The sequence below is a fragment of the Gossypium hirsutum genome, chromosome A03 (genome assembly GCF_007990345.1).
Source record: "Gossypium hirsutum isolate 1008001.06 chromosome A03, Gossypium_hirsutum_v2.1, whole genome shotgun sequence".
In the NCBI taxonomy this organism is placed as follows: Eukaryota; Viridiplantae; Streptophyta; class Magnoliopsida; order Malvales; family Malvaceae; genus Gossypium; species Gossypium hirsutum.
In genome coordinates, this window is record NC_053426.1 from 19,397,660 (window position 1) to 19,418,763 (window position 21,104).

At 34.6% G+C, this 21,104-nt stretch overlaps 1 protein-coding gene across 1 annotated transcript; it reads left to right on the plus strand.

Moving 5' to 3' along the window:
- Positions 1-4,611: 4,611 nt before the first annotated feature.
- LOC107887837 (DNA annealing helicase and endonuclease ZRANB3) lies at positions 4,612-20,011 on the plus strand. Its single transcript, XM_041094311.1, has 26 exons — positions 4,612-5,030; positions 5,289-5,648; positions 6,056-6,188; positions 7,464-7,639; positions 7,818-7,891; positions 8,070-8,105; positions 8,186-8,270; positions 8,644-8,703; positions 9,251-9,452; positions 10,797-10,993; positions 11,501-11,602; positions 12,102-12,212; positions 14,925-14,990; positions 15,078-15,176; positions 15,785-16,006; positions 16,229-16,249; positions 16,282-16,449; positions 16,727-16,879; positions 16,977-17,066; positions 17,984-18,295; positions 18,385-18,569; positions 18,638-18,743; positions 18,842-18,987; positions 19,213-19,292; positions 19,417-19,592; positions 19,755-20,011. Exons 1-26 carry the CDS (start codon positions 4,674-4,676, stop codon positions 19,884-19,886), a joined length of 3,849 nt encoding a protein of 1,282 aa, XP_040950245.1. The 5' UTR covers positions 4,612-4,673; the 3' UTR covers positions 19,887-20,011.
- Positions 20,012-21,104: the final 1,093 nt, after the last annotated feature.

Here is a 21,104-nt window from a genome sequence, read left to right on the forward strand (position 1 = left end):
ATTGGCATGTTTGTGGTTTTAGGTAAGATGATGCTTAAATGAATGTAGTCTTATTAATGATTTGAGATTATGAGTTTTGGTATGTAATTGAATGGTACATTTTGGTATTTGTGTACCTTGTGTTGTTGGTATTGATATAACATAAATTAAGCTTATTTGAGTTTGGAAGAATGCTTATTTATGCCATGTTTTGGTGCCATTTGGTTTGGTGTAGGTGAATGAAATTTGGGTGAGCAAAATGGCTTGGTAAATAACTTATTTTTTGTCCACACAGAAAGAGACACGGGCGTGTGTCTCAGTCGTGTGTGACACACAGTTCAGTGATACGGCCGTATGTCCCCTAGTGTTGATTTAGAAATCAAGTCAGTATGCTCCACATGGCCTAGCACACAGGCATGTGACTTGGCCATATGGCATAATTCAGTATACCCTACAGGTTTGGCACGGCCTGGCACGGACGTGTGAGGCCATTTCGAAGGGCACACGGGTTGGTCACACGGACATGTGGTTGGCCGTGTGACCCAAGTCAAAAAGTTACACAGAGTCAGCCAAGGGCTGGGACACGGCCATTTGATCCCATTTTGAATGTCCACATGGCTTGTGACATGAGCGTGTCTTTGGCCGTGTGAGACACACGGTTGGGCTACACGGGCGTGTGTCCACTGTATTTTGCAAAATTTTCTAAGTGTTCTAAAATTTTTTTGAGTTATCGGTTTAGTCCCGAACAACTCCTAATACATGTTTTGGGCCTCATAGGCTCGTATTAGGGACAATGTGAATGATGTTGAATGATGATTATATGAAATTTGAAAATGTATGTGAAATGTATGTTTAGTTGTGCAATATGTCTGGTGATACTCTATAACTCTATTCCGGCATTGAATACGGGTGAGGCGTGTTACATCATGCTTAAGCCGGCTCTCACACAGCCTATCTTTCTCTAACTCTTATTAGGTCATCGCCCATGCCTTTTTGGCTTTCATGTCTATCTTCATTATTTTCATTACTTTTGGCGGATTCCTCAAAATCCGCTTACCAATACTTACACTTTCTTTTAACTCTTCTTCCACCTACGTGGCTTCCCATACTTGGCTCACTGGCCACATACCCCTCACTTGAGGTTCTGGCTAACTCTATGGATTGTCGTAGCCCAGCTATGGCCTTATACCCTTCTTTCTTGTTTCTCTTGTCCCAACGGACTTACCTCATGTTTACTGTCCTGACGAACTTTATCTTCTATTTATTATCCTAGTGGATTTTATCTCGTGTTTACTGTCCCAGCAGACTTTATCTCTTGTTTACTATCCTTACTGACTTTATCCCATGTTTACTATCTTGACAAACTTTATCTCATGTTTACTGTCCCATCAAACTTTATCCCGTGTTTACTGTCTCGATGAACTATTTATGTAGATGTCATGGAGTCTTTCATCCATGGTCTTACATCGATTCACCATCCTAGCACTTTATCACATGATGTCATGGAGTCTTTCATCCATGGTCTTACTCATTATACCTAACTGCCATAGTTTCTTTATTTATGGTCTTATATTGTATACCTTATATCTTATATCGTGCCACCGTGGCATCTTTCATCCATGGTATTATGACATATACCTTTTATTGTGTACCATACTGCCATGGAGTCTTTCATCATTGGACTTACACTACATACCTTATACCAAACTATCATAGCGTCTTTTATCTATGGTCTTACGCCATATACTATCGTGACAGTGTCCCCCGAAGGACTAGTCGATATCGTCGTCGTGGTAAATACTATTCCATAATACAGATTTCACAAATCCTCCTCCCATTACTGCTTTTACTCCACCTAACCTTAATACTTGAAAATGCAGTGTTCCCTCTGTAAGGCACAGAGCTTCGCCTGAGGTGGTATCTAATAGGGTCACCTTCATTCTCATCCTAACTTCATTATCCCTTTAAGGTTTTCCCCACAATCATGCAATGCATGCACATATCATTATTTTTCATGTTTAGGCAACCATGGCATGCTTAGACAGCATAAATCATAATGTCCATGGCGTTTTAGGAACTCATTTAAAACTTCATCGCTTCCACAGTTTAGTTCTTCGAACACTAGAGCTTCTACTTTCTTAACAACTTAGAATTTACAACCAAAACCCACTTGTTAAACTTGCACTTTATCTTAAAAAACTAAACTTTAATAACATGCAAAACCTTTAAAACAGTTCTGAATATTCGTGGCTTTATTTCCTTAACTTTAATATACCTATAAGGGTTAAGAACCTTACCAAGTTGCTAGTTTCTTTACTTTTCCACCTCCATTCTCATGAAGTCTACTCCATGCAAAACCTTTCATGGTTGTTCCTTTTTTGAGCTACTGAAGAAAATGAAGAGAAGAAAATAAAGCTGAGTCGGGAAGAAAATCAGTCATGGGAAACCATTTCCCAACTATTTATAGCTTTTCCCGCTCTATTGTTTGCCTTATGAGGATCGTCCATTGCTAGTTATTATGTATCCTACTAAGGAACCGATTGGTTCCATTCTATCCAAACCATGCTTGATTCTCAACTATGCTTAATTCAGTTTCCAACTTTCTTTTTTCTTCCAATAGAAGCCGCAAGCTTGCGGTTTCTTTCAATTTAGTCCTTTAATTATCCTTAATTACGAGTTTATTGGAAACTGGGTGTTACATAAAACCTATGATGAATGTGCACATAATGTCCTATGGAGGTCAACTGATTAAATAGGGCCATTTGATTCACTTAAACTGGTCCAATTCGTGAAACACATAGATAAATCCATCTACTTGAAGCCTTGATAGCCTAGTGAAACACTCCAATAAAACTAAAGTTATCATGGTGTAAATTCTAAGAGATAAGATTGTATAGAGTTTAAATCTCTTAAAACTCTCATCTTGTAGATAGAAATTAGTCTTAGTTGTTGATGTAGTTCAATTTGTTTTGTCGAATCTAGGGGAGCTAAACTATAAATAAAGGCTTCCCCCTTATTTGTAATCACTCAGTTGTAAACCTTCAAAGTAATAGAATACTTTTAAGAGCATTTACTCAAACAATTAATGTGTGCTATTTTCTTTTAGCTTTTTTGTCTGTTTGTGGTTTTTTTTTCTCTTTCAAGTTTGTTTCCGCTTTGTTTTGAAGCTTCAGAGAATTTCTGCGAGGATTCTTATGTTTCGAGAGTAAGACTAACTTAGGTAGACTTGAACCCAAGAAATCAACTAAGGTCGCGCAGTTTGTCAAACTAAAATTCTAACCTCGTGACATATGCATGTAGAAACTACATATTTAGAATATAAATAATAAAATTTTTGGTTTGAAACTAATTAATAATAATACATAAAATATGCACGATATTAAAATCAAAATTAGATTAAATTGTAAGAAAAATTAAATTTAAACACATAAATACTACATATTAAAAATATTAAATGAATGCAATTAATAAATTTTAATTAAAAAAATAGCTTTTATTCCAATGTTAAAAAAATTATATACTAAATAATTTTTTTTATAATTTTTGAAAAGATTTTTATACTTTTTAAAAAAAATTAAGAATAACTTTTTATGCCAACACTTTCTTATCAAGCCACGTCTAACATTTTTTTTATAAATTTACAACTTTAATCACCAAATTGGTATAAAAAATTTAATATAAGATAATTAAGTAAAATACTAATAAGTGTTGAGTGCATTAGTAAGACACATTATATTCCTAAGAGATGACTGGATTTCGAACTTTGGAGACATTATTATTGTAAGTGACAATCACAAACCCTAAACATGAACCATAAAACGATATAAAAAGTACCAAAAAAATTAATCAAATACAATTTTGAGTAAAATTCAAGTTTTTAAATTCTTTTTAATATTACTTTAATTACAATATAATTTTTGGTCCATGAACTTAAAAAAATATAACAATTTGATTACATGACATTCTGATTATGCCTCAGTATCACTTGAAAATTTAAAAAATTTATATATAACTAAATATGATGATGTGGTGCAATCTTAGAGTGTCGCATATAATGTTCTAATAACTAGGCTTGTGGTTGAATCGATCATACTTTTGATTCTTAATTCAATTGGTTTGATTGGTTTATTTGCTAAACCAATAACAATTAAATAATTAATTAAAAATTCATAAAAATCTAAAAAATATTATTTTTATTAAATCAATTCAACTTGTTCAACTCCTGATTTTGTTTTAATTTTTTATTTTCACTGGTTTTGAGCAATTTCCCATTTAATTTGTTCAATTCCTTTGTTTGGACCAATATAATAATCGATCATTGGTTCAATCAATAAAACTGACCAATCCAGTTATATTCCAAAAACTCTGGTCGCATCATTAAATTTTGACAAAATCTAAGTTTAATACTAAAATAAATTTAGTTATCATATACCAAAGTGAAAAAAAAATATATGTACCAAAATGAAACTAGGTTTAGGACTAAAAATTATATTATGACTTAAACTTAATCTAAAAAAATATGTACTTTGAATTGAATCCTAAGTCCAGCAGCCACGTGTCGGAATCCCAAACTACGGATAACTTTCCCGTTACTTTCCCCCCAACTTCATTTCAAAACCCTAACAACCCACCCCCCCCAAAAAAAAAAGAAAAAAAAAACTGACAAAACCCGAAGAGAAAAAAAACTTACATTAATGAAGCTTACAGAAGAAGAAAGAAAGCAAGCGGAAGCTAACCGGTTAGCTGCGATCGCAAAGCGAAAAGCGCTACTACAATCCTCCAGTGCAAACATTCACTGTCAAGAAAACCAATCTCATTATTGGAGGCTCGCCAAGTGCCCTAAACTCGCAAACGACAATGCCCAGATCCCAAAACGACATCAAGATTCGAAATCGATGCCAATTTCCAGTACCCAATTGTCTAAAAAGTTCCAGGCCAGGCTCGAAATTTGCTCCCCTGACACTTTCTCGATCACCCCGGAGACGCTGAAGGGTTGTCTCTACCCGGGCGATGAAGAGTGCTTGCGAAGATTGGGGGATGTTTTATCTGATGTGAGTTGGGTTTTTGGTTTCTAGTTTTGAGTTCTTTGAATTTTTCTATTTCTTCTCTTTTAATTCATATGGGGTCAAGATTTAAATTTACAGCTTTACCTATTTCTTATACCAAATAATTTTGAAGTTTCATTTTATTTATTTTCATTTCCTTGAAATCGTTTAATTTTAAATAATCAATCAAGCTCTAGGTTCTTTGTTTTGTTTATTTTCGCCCATTTGACATTCTATTGGATATTGTTGTGTCAATTTTGATAGGTTATGCACTCACATTACACCCAAGACAGTGGAGGTCGAAAGGCATGTGTTTATAAGCTCAGGGATTATGGTTCTGTTTTGTCATGTTTAAGGAAGTCAAAGGATATTGAGATCAGGGAGATACCTCATTTAACACTAAAAGTTGTTGAAACATTTTCACATTGCTTTGTTGCTGGACAATGGAGACCGTGTAGACCAGAACATCTATCTGATGAGGACGTTGATGAATTAATCACAAAGCTACCGGAAACACTATTGAATTCACTTCTGCCTTTTCAACTTGAAGGTATCAAATTTGGTTTGCGAAGGGGTGGTCGGTGTCTAATTGCAGATGAAATGGGGCTTGGCAAAACACTCCAGGTAATTGTATGAGTATGATGTTCTATGTGCTTTTAATCCCTTGACATGAATTATATGGCTGTAGCTTCACGGCTGCCCTGTATGCCAGAAAGTCTTTTCCAGCTTCTATCACCCCCCCCAACAATAGAAAAAAAAAAACTGCACTGCAGATGGTTTCATAACAAAAAAAAATCATTGTACTTATTTGTGTGGTATATGCGGTCAATACATTCGGCAAGCAATATGCAATCTTTTCCTTTTAAGTGAAATGGCTACATTTTAGATTTGAGAAAGCATAATTCCTTTTACTGTTTATAGTTGGAAGATTGTTTCAACTCTCAGGTTTCGGGCTTCTGATTCTAGATGGCATGAAAATGAGTTTTGTTTACGTATCTGATTTGTGTTCTACGTATCTGATTTGTGTTCAGGCTATTGCTATTGCTGGTTGTTTCATTAATGAAGGTTCTATTCTCGTTGTTTGCCCTGCTGTTTTGCGTTATTCATGGGCAGAAGAATTGGAGCGGTGGCTATCCTTTTGTTTACCTTCTGATATACATCTTGGTAACATTTAGCATACATTCCATCTTTTCTTTTTTTGGTTTTTTTTTTTGGGGGGGGGGTTAGGGGTGGAGGAATTTGGGTGGTTGTTAGGAAAGCAAACAATCAGAGATATACCAAAGGAAGCTTTGAATTCTTTTTATTCTAGCCCAAAATTTTTTTTTGAGAGTATATGTTTCATTGTTAGTTATTCTTAGTTTAAAATAGAACAAAGCCTTCAAGGGGATATGTTTAGGAAATTTTAGTAGTTAGTAAGAATTGAGGGTTGAACTCAATATCCATAACAAAAAGGATGTGGAATTTACTCACTGACCCTTTTCTTATATTATGTAATTTAGGTGGGGTCAATATTGAAAAAATATAATATATTTTTGTTATAAATTGATCTCAAAACCTAGATGTAGCACTGCCCTTGAGCTTAAGTAGGTTCTCCAAGATTCAGCCATAACAACTAAATCTGTATCATTGACATTAGGTTACTTGGAGTCCTGGACAGCACAATATTGTCTAAGAAAGATGAAAACCATAGAAAGACTCAAGTGATACCCATATTTAGAACCATAAGAAGTAGTTTCTGTCAAGTTATACTTTATTGTAGCATTCTGAAATGTGAACAGTACCACTTCAGTAACCTTGTTGAAAAATTGATACAACTTCCATATCAGTGCCTCATCAGAATATGACCTTTGCTCGATTGCTATCATACTGTTGTCTGAAGTTACAAGAGGAATGTGTGGAGATTACATTAAAGAGTGATGAGAAGTTTGTAACTAGTTTTTTATTTTTTAACCTTTTCCATTCTTTAAACGAGAAACATGTGAAGGTGGTAGTGGCATGCTAAAAGAAAACTGGAAACCCTCAAATTTTCTGTAAGAAGTTGTGAATAAATGGAAGAAAACCATGTGGAGAGAGGAAGAAGATCTAATGGCATGGTTCATACTCATGAAAAGGGACTTCACTATTACTAAGCTTATTTAGGATATGATCCTAAGTCGAGCATAGTGATGCACATATGATCCATATTGTGAACCTCAAACAATGGGAAATGGCTTGTTTTGATAGTTGTTAAAGCGTTGATGTAATAGTAATCTCTTTTATTTAATAATCTCAGGTAGTATGTTAGTTTTTTGCCGATGCAAAATACTGATATTTATGTTGACAAGTCATTGTAGTATATATTCGTCAATTTTTATCCCCCCTTCTCATCTGAAGATTTTGAATCTTTGTGGTGGTAGACTAATTCTTTTATTTTTATCACCATATTCTATTTGACTTCAGTTTTTGGTCATCGGGATAATCCTGCCTACTTAAACAAATATCCTAGAGTTGTGGTTATTTCTTACACTATGCTTAAACACTTGCGGAAGAGCATGCTTGAACATGAATGGGCTGTAATAATAGTTGATGAATCTCACCATCTTCGATGTTCACGAAAATCAACTGAATCAGCAGAGGTATACACCTCACTTGCTTTAATTGTACTTTATATTTGTTGACTATATCAGATAATAATTCCTCTAGAGAATGAGAGAATCAAATTACTTGTAATATTATGAGCGCTATTGCTCATTTATTGTAGTTTTAGTGCTCAATATCCTTTACTGAATATTGGGATGTGTCCTGTATTAACAGATACAAACAGTTCTTGATTTGGCGGAGAAGGTCAGGCGTATAGTACTCTTATCAGGAACACCTTCTTTGTCAAGGTTGAAGCATGGAATTTGAAGCAAAAATAGCACCATCATCATCTATATTAAGTTTAGCATGGGCATAATATATATCTAATAATTTTCAGTAATGATTCTACCTTTGATAGCTTTCTTATCTTACTGTTGTTTTTGTTAGTGCAATCTAATATTGTACTTTCTATACTTTCCAATGTAGGCCATATGACATTTTTCATCAGATAAATATTTTGTGGTAAGCTTTCTTTACACTTAAGAATCTTGCAATTTTTCTAGGTTTGTTAGCAATTGGTTTACCATGCTTCTGTTGTATAGGCCTGGTTTGTTGGGAGTGACCAAGTACAAGTTTGCAGAAACTTACTGTGATGTCAACTTTGCTCAGACCACTCAAGGTTTTAAGGTAACATTTGAGCAGCTTTTCAAGAAACACAGTATAGTTTCTTCTATAATTTTTCCTATGCATGGTATTAAGTTACTGTTGCTTAATCAATTTCTTATGAAAAGGTCAATTGCTTTTGGTAATGTGGTTTGCTACAAAATTGCATTTTTGCTTTTATAAGCTAGTTCTTCAATTCTTTTCCTTAAGAGTTTTTGTATGTAGCCATAGTGGCTATGTGTAACAGTTTGTTATATGACTGTGTTTGGTTGACTGATTTGGTAGCTACATAAGTAAAGGATTATGGTGCTAAGTTCTATATATTCATCAACATCTACTTTTTGGTTTGATTGTTAGCGTGAAAGTCTTTAACACATTTGATGGAGCTGTCCTGCAGGATTTCTCAAAGGGTGTTCGCTTGGAGGAGTTGAATGTGTTACTTAGCCAAACAGTCATGGTTTGTCCCTGTTTTTCATGCACTTAACATTCTGCTTGACTATTATCTAATATTAACGAGGCAAAAGGAAGCATCAGTGTACCTTTTTTGAGCACTTACCATTTTAAACAGTCATTATAAGCAGTAGCTCAGAAACTAATGCAAACTCTTTCTTTTTGAGTGCTCAACTGAAAAGCCTTTCCCACAAATGGGGATGGTTTTGTGGTATAATTTTATCATTGTTCTCTATTTAGGCTATTAGTTGTTCAGTTCACACATTCTATAAGAATAAATTTCTTTTGTTTTAGCAGTTGCAGTAATAATTGATGAAAAGGTTACTTTCTCGTCCTGCATTCTAACCATTCAAATTTGATTATGGATTTCCATTTTTCCATGTACATTCAAGACAATCTTTAAGTGATTGTTCTTATTTGGAAGTTCTATTCAGTTTTAAATTACCATTTTTATCTGCCAAGTCTTTTTATTAAAGGAATACGATGCTTGTAATTCTTTGGTCTATATCTTTTCAAAAGTTACTGATCCATAGATAGATGCTGACCAATTGCAGATAAGACGTCTGAAGGAGCATGTCCTGGTCCAGTTACCTCCCAAACGTCGGCAGCTTATAAGGTTGCATTTGAAGAAATCAGACATAGCTTCAGCCAAGGCGGCTGTCAGTTTTTCCAATGCTGATGCTTTTGAAAATAATGCTTCCAACGATATTGCTATGGAGAAACTGGGTGGAAACAATGTTAATTATGGACATTTCTGTATGTATTGCAAGTGAGAAATTCAATGTTATAAGGCAACCCTGCATGCTAGTTTTCTGTCTCTCTCTGCCTACTCAACTTCTGAAATGTTGATCTCATTATATTTTGTTTGGTTGTTGGATAGACCAAAACAGAGCTATTTATTTCTAGCAGAAGATTAGGCAGTATTTCATGCCATTTAAGCCATTGATACAGATTCCTCTTTATACATTTTATGTTTTAGCAAACACATATGACTCGGATAAATGATGAACATTTTTATCTAGATGATCTTTGCGTATATTGTGTTGCTTATGCCTTTGGAATATGCTGAATTTGTCATGTTGATGGCACATGATTAATTGTTGTAAGCCGATATTCTATTAGCTGTAGTCCCAAAGGTGCATTGCAAATAGCGTGTTTTCTAGAGTTGAAGCATAACTTTCTCTTGCATTCTAAGAATTGGAAACTGAATTTGGTTTCACATAGAGCGTCATCATCTAAAACTAGCACAAGTGCAATCCTTTCCCTGTAGAATCCTGTTTAGACATGAAGAGTTATTTTTTATTTTTTATTTTTTCTTATTGTTGGTCACTATAGAGAGATTGAGATTTTGAGTGATTCATTGTTCCAGTTCTTTCCAAACTGTGGTGCTTTATTTCCAGTATAGATGCCGTCTATTCCTTTTTTATTTGGGATGAAATCTTCTATTCCTATGTTTCTCACTGGTTTTGGAGATATTCTTGTTTATAATGCAACTGAAGTTGTTTAATGTGAATTAACTTAAGGTTGTGTGCACTCTTAACTTATTTCATTCTTTAAGATCACGTAATGTGCATTAGTAGGGGCTATTTAATTAATCTTCTATTTTCTTGTGCTTTAATTTTATTTTTTTTTCTGTTTAGGACATTAGGTTTTCTATTAACTGATCTTGCCATGTATAATGTATAGGAGTTAGGCAAATAGCCTATAAACACCTATGCTGGTAATTTTTGTTGGCTTTTGATTGTGAAGGTCTTTCAGTTACTTTAAAAAGGTATTGAAATTTATCTCAGCTTTGAGAAAATTTCAGAGTCTTTGGTTTTCTAGTGATTTTCCCTATTTTTAATTTTCTGCATCATTATGTTTATAGAGACACAAATATCAATAGTTGGTATATATTTTGTATAATGTATGCTTAGAAATCTTTGATTAATTGAACCATTATGAGAAAACTTTCATGAATAGGAAGTGAATACAATTAATTCCATAGTCATATGCTGGTGTTGCAAGTTTTTGCGTGCTTGTGCTAGATGTCATGAATACACAGTTGGCCATATCTGAGTATTGTTTTTTTAGTTATATGTTGCTCCTTGTTGCTTCCAGATGGCATTCACAATTGCAATTCTAGTGAACTTTCTTATCAAGAACTTGGTGTTGCAAAGCTTCGTGGATTTCATCAATGGTTTTCTAATCACCCACTAATTGCAAATTCAGATGGCGTGGAAGAATTTGATTTAAACTCCAGTTCTCATAAAATGATAATTTTTGCCCATCACCATAAAGTTCTTGATGGAGTACAGGTAAGATATAATAAGCCCTTCATTCACTAGAGTAACATCTAATGGAATATTGAGATGTATCCTTGACTGTGGAAGAATTACTATCAGGATTGATAAAGACAAAAAGAAAGATTCTCTTTATTTCTTTAGTTGCACAGAATTTGTGCATGATAGATTTCTCCTGTCTCATTGATGATCTGCAATATACAAAAAAGGAAAAATTAGGTTGTCAATATGAAATTAAGTAGTTAATCACTTTCTAGTTTAAAGTAAAAATGGAATTGTGATATTTTGTCTAGGTTTATTTCCGCTCGTTTTGATGGGCTGTAAGTCAAATCTTTTGATGCGTAAAATATTTTTGTTTAAAATTTGTTCTTTAGTCTGTAGCCCTCTGAATAGGGAATACTACTGTGTTAGTAGGTTATATCCATGATGACACCTTATTAACTTTAAGTAAATGGTTTTTAAGACTACCATCTTTATTTTTTCCTTGGCAATCCATGAAGTTTGCTGTTTTAAATTATCCAGGACTTCGTATGTGAGAAAGGAATTATTTTTGTCCGTATTGATGGAACCACACTTCCAAAAGATCGACAATCAGCTGTACTGTCATTTAAATCACCAAATGGGGTTTGTGTTACATGTTTCTTTGCCTATGTTCCTTTTGTTCGTTTAAGAAACATTTTTGGATTGTCTTTACTGACCTTTTTGTCATTTAGCATAATTATCAACTATTATCTAGATTAAACACGTTGAATTGCATAGCTCATGAAATTTGAAATTTCTATACTCAAAAAGTGGTTATACTGCTACAAGATTTTCTGTGTCTGATACAATGTCTTTCTCTTTTTGATAGTCACTTTGCTAATTTAGGTTTATACATTTTATTTTCTAACCCAAGATGTTTACTCCAATAATTTATTCATCCATGCAACAATTTTCATGTTCTGTGCTTCCTTGGATACTTAAAAATACTGGAAAAAGCATGAACAGATACAAGCATTTTCTACATATGTCCTATGTGCTATTTTCTAGTGTGGCAGACATTACTAAAGAGACCATTTTCTGACTTGCAGCCAAGTTACTTTTTTCCTGTATTATACTGACTATAGCCAGCCTCATTCATCAGGCCAAAATCGCAATAATTGGAATAACTGCTGGGGGTGTTGGACTCGATTTTTCATCAGCAAAACATGTTGTGTTTTTGGAGTTGCCTCAGTCACCATCTTTGATGCTTCAGGTTTTTACATATAGATTTTTTTTTTTTTTAATTTTGCTGAATTATAGCATTACTCTTTAAGCAATCCTGTTCCAGTCTCAATAAAATTTTGAATGCGCTGAATTTAATGTAGAATGGTGTTAAATGTTTAAAAATTTTGAGGTTAGTTTCAAATTTCAATACCAACAATCACCTTCACAAGGTTATTTTGGTGACACTGTTTATATTAGAGCTTTTAGGAGCTTCAGATTTCTGTGGTCCTATTTTGAATTACCGACTGGCCTGTTATTCTCTCTGCTTTTTCCTTTTAGACTCGTGTTCTTGGTTTTCCATTTTTAAAACTACTTTAAATACTGCAAAAGGAAGTGTCCCCCCCCCCCGGGTTTTTTTCCCTAGTTGATGAAGGAACATTATGGATAAAATTAGAAGAAAATATTTTATAGGGCAGTTATCCAGTATGCATTGCTTGCTAGTCTAGATGGCAGGATAATGTACACATCCAAAAGAGCAAAAAAATTGATGATATGCATCAAAATTTCTGCTTGATTGAAATGTCAGTTAAAGCAGAAAAGTAGTTGATGATTTCTGCATTTTTCTGAATGCATATGTTAAGGTCTTTATTCCTGGAATGAGAAATAGCAATAACGATGGCGGGAACGTAAAAGAAAGCTTAAAAAATAATTAAGGTTGTGGAATTGGATTTCTGTAACTTTCCTGTGCATCATCTTGGCAAGGAAGGGAGGGGGAGATAGAGAGAGCTCTTACAATCTGTTATGCGCCTTGGCATAGGATCTAGTCACAGGTCTAGACGAGAAAGAATTCTTGCTTCGAGCTATGGTTACTCAAAAGGCAGATTCCTCCTTGACTGAACCCCCTCTCAAAATAACGTTTCTTTTTGATAGAATAATTGCTTACCTCTTTATTTCATATTGACAGCCTTTTATAGACTATTAATGACAAAGGAAATAGTCCTAATTGACATAAAATAGAATTCCTAACTTAGAGTTTATGAAGGAAATAAAAACCTAATATAATAGATAAAATAAGTAAAACTAAAACTCTTAGTAAAACCTGATATATAATAAATAAATAAAACTAAAAACTCCTATTGCAATTAAAGTGTCCATATCATTACTCCCCTTCTTGGAATTGAGCTTGTCCTCAAGCTCAAATTCAAAATAAACTTCAAAACTTATCCAAAATCATCTATCTCATCATCATCTTGCTTGCCTTCAATGTCTGGTACTTCTATCCAAAATAACCTTTTACATTTGTGTCCCATGGAATAAGACTCGTCACAATTATAACACAGCCCTTTAGCCCTTCTTTCCGCCATTTCTATCCGTGTCAATCTCTTAATAAATGGTGCAGAAGAACTTATTTTGCCGTTGTTCCCTGTTGGTTCTATTGTTTGTCCCCCTCCCCTTGCAATGTTCTGAGTTGTTGGAATGATTGAATTGCTGTCAGTGTTTTGGGAAGTTGACCAGTTTAGATTGGTTTGAGATAACATCTTGGAAGAGACTTTTTGTTTACGTTCCAAAGCTCGTGCCATATTCATTGCAACTCCAAGGTTTCCCGGTTGTTGCATCTCAATATCAATTCTAAGTTCCTTTACCAATCCAGCAGTAAAAAGGTTTACTTGTTGTCGAGGTTTTAGATCAGTAGTCCTAGCGAGTAGTGATTGAAATTGTCGTTGATATTCTTCTACCGTCCCAGTTTGTCTCAAGTTTGCAAGTTCCCCCAAGGGGTTATTACTCATAGGTGGCCCAAACCTGATATGACAACACTCTCTGAAGCGTTCCCAATCCAGATTTGCCTCCTCTTCTTCGATTTGATCAAACCATAATTGTGCCTCTCCTAAAAGATGGAATGAAACTAGGCCGACTTTGTCTTCTTCGTTGGTCCGTTGATTGCCAAAAAAATTTTCGCATCTTTTTAACCATCCTAAAGGATCTCCAACCCCATCATAAGTGGGAAATTCCATCTTAGAGTATCGTGGCACCATGCCCCCACCGTGTTGCGAATCTGAATTTCTTTTCTTTCCTCCACTGCTGCCTTGTTCTTCATTATTTTTTTCTGTATCCCCTTTCGTTGTCTTTTGGACCGAAAGAGATAACATCGCCACCTGCTCCTCTAACGCTTGTTGCCTTGTAGCCATTTGTTCCATGAATGCCTCCAACTTGGCTGTCGAAGTTTTTTCGTCACCCATGACAGCTGGCTCCGATCCCAAATTGTTATGCGCCTTGGCGTAGGATCTAGTCACAGGTCTAGACGAGAAAGAATTCTTGCTTCGACCTATGGTTACTCAAAAGGCAGATTCCTCATTGACTGAACCCCTCTCAAAATAACGTTTCTTTTTGATAGAATAATTGCTTACCTCTTTGTTTCATATTGACAGCCTTTTATAGACTGTTAATGACAAAGGAAATAGTCCTAATTGACATAAAATAGAATTCCTAACTTAGAGTTTATGAAGGAAATAAAAACCTAATACATTAGATAAAATAAGTAAAACTAAAACTCTTAGTAAAACCTGATATATAATAAATAAATAAAACTAAAAACTCCTATTGCAATTAAAGTGTCCATATCACAATCTTTTATTGGTTTATCTTGTATTAATCCCAAACTTGCTTAAGGACCTATCGTCCTCAGAGCTTTATGAATACATACTTTTGCTTGTTCAAATTTGATCAGTTGCCTTACTTCCCCTTCCATCCTTGTCTTTTAAAGGCTGAGGATAGAACTCATAGACGAGGGCAAACAAGCGCGGTCAACATTTACATCCTCTTGGCAAAGGTGTGCATATATTATGGAAGAAATTTTAACAAATTTGTCTGACAGTTCATATTATTTTATGCTATTTATAGTTTTCTCATACTACAGGATACTTTGGATGAGTTACATTGGCAAAATCTAAACAAGAGTCTGCACCATGTTTCATCTACAACAAATGGAAAATATGACGCAATGAAAGAGATAGAAGTATCTACTCTCTCTCTCTCTATGCATTTGCTACTATTCACATAATAAGTGAACTTCTTATTATGGAGTGATCTTATACAAAAATATATAGATATTTACATTAAATTTGTTTTTAGTATTCTTAGTAGAGTTTAGGTTCTTTCTTAAAATGAGAAGCAGGGCAAAGTGGGGGGGTGTAATTGACATTGTTCTGTTGCACCATTTTAAGTTTTCTCTCTACTGTTTCAGAACTATTGTAAGAAGACATCAGGATTACTGTTTCAGAACTGCTTTTGCCTGTTAAGCACATTTTATGTACGTTGGTGGCTGCTGAGAATTGTTCCATGCAATAGATTGCCTTTAGCCTTACATAGCCAAACACTTATGAATATTATATTGTTGATGCTTATTCATCAGTATTGCTTTCTATCTGTGCTAGTGCTAAATGTGTTTTGAAACTTCACCTGATTGGCATAAAAATCTTTTCATTTTTCCCATTCCAACCATGATATGTGTGTGCATGTGCATTTTTGGTAAAATACATGACTTGTTTTGGTGGTTTGTTTTGTTTAGCAGGCATCATGATCATCTTTTCTAAAATATCTAACTTTATTCTTCTGGTTTGGTAGGTTGAAGGCATTTCTTATATGGTTACACCTGATACAAATTGCAAACATAAAATTTTGGTGAAAGAAACACCTGGAAAACTTTCATTAGATTTAGAGCAGCTGCAAGACCCTGCATGTTCCCAGGAATTGCAGCCTTCAGAAGCATTTGCTGATGTTGCTGTTGAAATGAATGATGGATCTGACACAATGAATCAAACTGGTGACAGCTACAATAACAGTGATGTAAAACTTTTTAACATTATTAGAATAAAAAAATTCTTTTTCCTTCGTAGAAATCTTTTCTTTTTTCCCATTCCAATCATGATATGCGTATGGATATGCATGTTTGGTAAAATGCATGACTTAAATTGGTGGTTTGTTTTGTTTAGCAGGCATCATATCGTTTCATTTTTTATTTTATTTAATTTTTCTAAAAGATCAAACTTTATTCTTCTGTTTTGGTAGGTTAAAGGCATTTCTGATATGGTAACACCTTATGCAAATTGTAAGCAAAAATTTTGATGAAAGAAGCACCTGGAAAACTTTCACTGGATTTAGAGCAGCAGCAAGACCCTGAATATTCCCAGGATTTGCAGCCTTCAGAAGCATTTGCTAATGTTGCTGTTGAAATGAATGACGGATCTGACACAATGAATCAAACTGGTGACAGCTACAGTCATAATGATGTAAAACTTTAACATTATTAGAATAAAAAGTAATTTTTCTTTTATATTTGCTAGAAGGAGCTTCGCTGGAATGGTTAACCTGCATGCTTGAGCTTCCCTTTGACCAAGCACATGCAGAAAATACCTACATGTCAGCTAAACTAACCTTGTTGGAGAAACTTTTCTTCACCTGCTGCTACTATTTTCCTATTCAAGTGAATTATTTTTTCTTGTTTCTCTCACTTTTGAGCTATATTCCTGTTTATTACAAGTTAATAATGCTTCTATTGATCTACAGGCTGGTGTGGTTCCTGATCGACAACTCCAAGATCTTAATTCCATGGGAAATGAAAAAGAATTGCATCCTTCTGCAGCTGATATTGGAAGATGTGACGTATGCCCTCCTTTTAAAATGGATAACAGAAGCAAAGATCAAGAGTCACTGCCAAATGTACTAATTGGATTTTTTTTTTCTCAATACAGCAAAATGATATGTCCTTTTAGATTTTGGCTTAAAATTAGCTAATTCAAAGTCTATGTTAATGCAGGGAAAGATAACCACAGCAGATGTTGGTGCACCAGTTCAACCATCAGACGCTGAATGTAATTCTATTCAAGTTGATTCTCTGCGGTTTGAGGTAAACAAACTATACCTGATTGTAGATTCTGGTTTATTTTGCATCAAGCAAAACTCTAGTTGTTTTCTCACCCTGCACCGCAGATGAAAATTTTCTCCATTTCAAATTGTTCCTTTAAGTAGTCTTTGTGGTAGACATGTAAAGAGATGTTAACATGGTGACTTCTTTCTTCTTAATTTCACACTTTAGTACAGAGATTATCCATACAAGATTTAGATGAGCTTCAAGTTATTTGATAGAAAATTCTTTCAGAATGTATGCTATAAATATTATAGCATTTTCAGAGAATGTTTCATTCAACATTTCAAGCAAGGAAGCAAGCCAAGCTGGACTTACAAATTAGTTGCCAAAACCCAGCCAAAAAATAATTATAATGATAGCAAGTAGTTGGCTGCTAATTATATTAGTCTACAAAATATATCAAAGAACTGTCAAATCCTTCCAGGCTTATGCCTTTTTTATTTTCCCCTAGATTTATATATTTGCAGGCATTTGCTATTTGATTGATCCTTGACCAAAACTTTCATTCCAAAGCTTGTATCTCCTGTGTGATTTAATTGACAAAATGGGTGAAAAATGGTATTGTTGTCATACATTCAATAAATGAACTGATTATATAGATTACCTTTTCAATGATTAAACTCTACTGTAGAACTTGTGTCCAAACTTCCTATTAATCCTTTACCCACATACAACCTTAATTCTCTAGGAAAGCTCATCTCTTTCTAGAGATAAAAACAAAAAAACATCATTTGAAAATATCCCCCTTCTCTCGAATAGATAGTTGACTGTAGGTTTCAACAATGATGATATTATTAGTGGTCTGGAGTTTACATTAAATGACAATGCAATAAATAGGAATATAAATCCAGTGGGTTTCTTTTCTTAAACATTAACATTGTACTTGTAATATACAGGTAAGTGCCCATACTGGAAGAATCCACCTGTATTCCTGCATCCAAGGGAAAGATTTGAGACCTGTGCCACTTTTTGAGAATTTTCGACAAGAGGAAATTGAGTTAGAAAATGCTCTTGCTTGTGGGAGTAAGGAAACAGTTTCCAAATATTTCAAGGACAACCCCGCATATAGGCATGTTCTTTGGGCCTTCATTGATGAATGGAATAATCTAAGACCCATTGAACAAAGAAAACTACGTGGAAAGCCTTTGCAACTCCCTTTGTCTGTTGAGTTATGCTACTTGAAGGAAAGCATTAACCATAATACTGGGGTATGTCTGAATGAATTTTATTCTACTCTAGGATATCTCCTTTATTTCATTATGGATAACTCAAGGTGTTGCTTTTTATTCTATTGCAGGGACTGCTAAAAGGTGGGAGCAAGCGCCGCACAACACCTTTTTGTGAGATAAATGTTTCTTTGCCTCCAAATGCTGTGTGGAAAAAGGTCCATCTACAGCGTAGTTACAGCAAAAAGGAGAAAGAGTATACTCAGGGTTGGTCGCTGACTGGTGAACCACTCTGTAAACTCTGCCAAAAACCATGCGAGTAAGGACTAATTAGCCTTCTCTTGCTTTACCATTTGTCACATATGTCACTGGCTTCCTATGTCTTCAGGGGAGAAATGCCAAGAGTCCTGAATATTTTGAGGATCTTTTTTGTAATCTTGGCTGCTATGAAGAATACCGCCTAAGAACTAGCAGCAGTTTCATCCGTGAGGTTTGTGCATATGTTTCTTTACTACTTGACCAATATATCTATTCTTTTGATTTTTTTTCCCATTGGGTTACATGCTTTATGTGACAAAATATTTCCAGGAACTTTTTCAACTTGAGCACGGTATCTGCACAAATTGCCAATTAGACTGTCACCAACTTGTGAAGCACTTAAAACCTTTATCGTTAGAGAGGCGGTGGGAGTATATTGCAAGAGTAGCACCAAAGATTGCAAGTCAGAAGAGCTTGTACGTCAATCAGGATAAGTTACCAATGCAGTTTCATTATTACTGCAGAATATTTTGTTGTAGAAAATTATGCAGTGACTGTATGAGTGTCATGCAAAGAAGTCTGCTAGACATATAAAGTATTGAACAGCTTTGTAGGCATATGGCCACATAAGTCATACACTAGTAGTACTTTCGAGATCACAGTATTTTCTATGAACCAATTTTCTAGTTTACCTTCTGCAGGGTTGACAAGCTTGTTAGTGATCCTTCCGAGGGCAATGCATGGCATGCAGACCACATTGTCCCTGTTTATAGAGGTGGAGGTATGTTATTGTTCACAAACTTACTTTTTCTAGTACTTTCTTGATCTTGAATATCTTGCTGTATTGCTTTTCTGTTAAATTGAGCTTGATTTCGATTTTCATATGTTGCCGAAATTTTATGCAGGTGAATGCAGGCTAGAGAACATGAGGACTCTTTGTGTGGCCTGTCATGCTGTTGTTACTGCAGCACAATGCATTGAACGTCGTTCAATTCGGACCAAAGCAAAGAAAAAGCTTAAAGCCATCATGGCTGACCTCAAAAAAGCTGAGAATATGGAAAAGAATTCTTCTTGTGGAAAGGTAAATAAGCAAGGGTGGTTATTACACATTTTATAGCTGTTCATTTCTATGTCATAACATGTTTCAAACTAGGGAAAAGAAAGTTCGTAAGATGATGGTATTCTATTATAACATAAATTTCATATTTTAGGTGTTATGTATCTACAATTTGGTTTGTTTCAGGATCAGGGACCCTCAGAGATTGTTGAGGACATACCAGAGGATGAACTTCTAGTCAATGTACCTGGTAGTGCTTATTCTGGAGGACTAAACTGCAGCATTCAATCTGAGTTGAAGAATCCCCCAAACGCTTAATGGTCATCAAACTGAAAAGTGAAAAAGCGTCCTCCATTTCATCCTATAATGTCTTGCATTGGCTGACTTGAACTCATCCCTTTTGATCTGTTGTGTACAACATCGACACAATCTTCCAACAGAGGTATGTATCTGAAACATTTGCTCATATACTTTTATAGGTTTTTGTTGGTTGGTGACGAAGATCTGCTTTACTCTCGGTGGCTATCTAACAATCTCAAGGGGAAATACTTGATGAATGCCATATACTTGTGGGATATGTATACATATATAGCTTGTAATTGCAATCCAGTTATATTGATATTTTTTTATCCATTTTGTATACATATCATTCTTATTATTTAATAGTGATGGCATAGTAATGATGCCAATATCCAAAATCGTGAATCTGCAGGAACGAAGTGCATATAAATATGGGTGCTGCCTTAAGCATATGGGTTGAGCGGCACGTCTGAGACCTAACAGGCTCGATCCATATTAGAATTAAGTGATCTGAATCCTTATTAAAATAAAATACAATAATAAAATAAAATAAAAGGAAAATCTATATAGAACTATACTTCTTTTATTTTATTTTAGAATAAGATTTTTCAATCTTATTACACTTCATCTATTTGATATTGATTAGAATAAAGTGTTTCAATCTTACTACAATCATTCTATTATAATATGGTTTTACAAGCCTATAAATAGACATAATTTACTCTTCTTGTAATTATTTGAATTTGACATAGTGAATTATCTTTTTCTCTGTCCGTGATTTTTTTCGGAAAGGGTTTTCAGGTAAAAATCTGTGTTCTTTATTTTTCTCTTTTTCTTTGCGATACTTTGTCATTATTAACGTTTTATTTTTTACAAATTGGTATTAGAGTTTCTGGGTTATTCATTTCTATCATGGCAATGGCGTCTTTAAAGTATGAAATTATGTTGTTGGATCGCAACACTAGATTCGCGTTGTGGCAGATAAAGATGCAGACAGTTCTTGCACAGACAAACTTAGAGGATGCCCTACTAAAGATAAATATGATGCCTTCAACATTGACGGAAGAAGAGAAGTGTAAATATCGAAAGGCGTTAACACAGTTACATCTGCATTTGTCTAACGAAATTTTGCAGGATGTGACGAAGGAAAAGACTGCCGCTACATTATGAAAGAGACAAACAAATATGTATGTCAAAAACTCTAATCAGCAAGTTGCAAATAAAGCAGTGTCTTTA

Excerpts from the sequence above, each read along its gene's own strand:
- LOC107887837 (XM_041094311.1), top strand. The coding sequence starts at position 4,674 with ATGAAGCTTACAGAAGAAGAAAGAAAGCAAGCGGAAGCTAACCGGTTA. Across the intron at positions 14,991-15,077 it reads TTTACATCCTCTTGGCAAAG|GATACTTTGGATGAGTTACA; the intron begins GTGTGCATATAT and ends CTCATACTACAG. Across the intron at positions 16,007-16,228 it reads ACAGCTACAATAACAGTGAT|GTTAAAGGCATTTCTGATAT; the intron begins GTAAAACTTTTT and ends CTGTTTTGGTAG.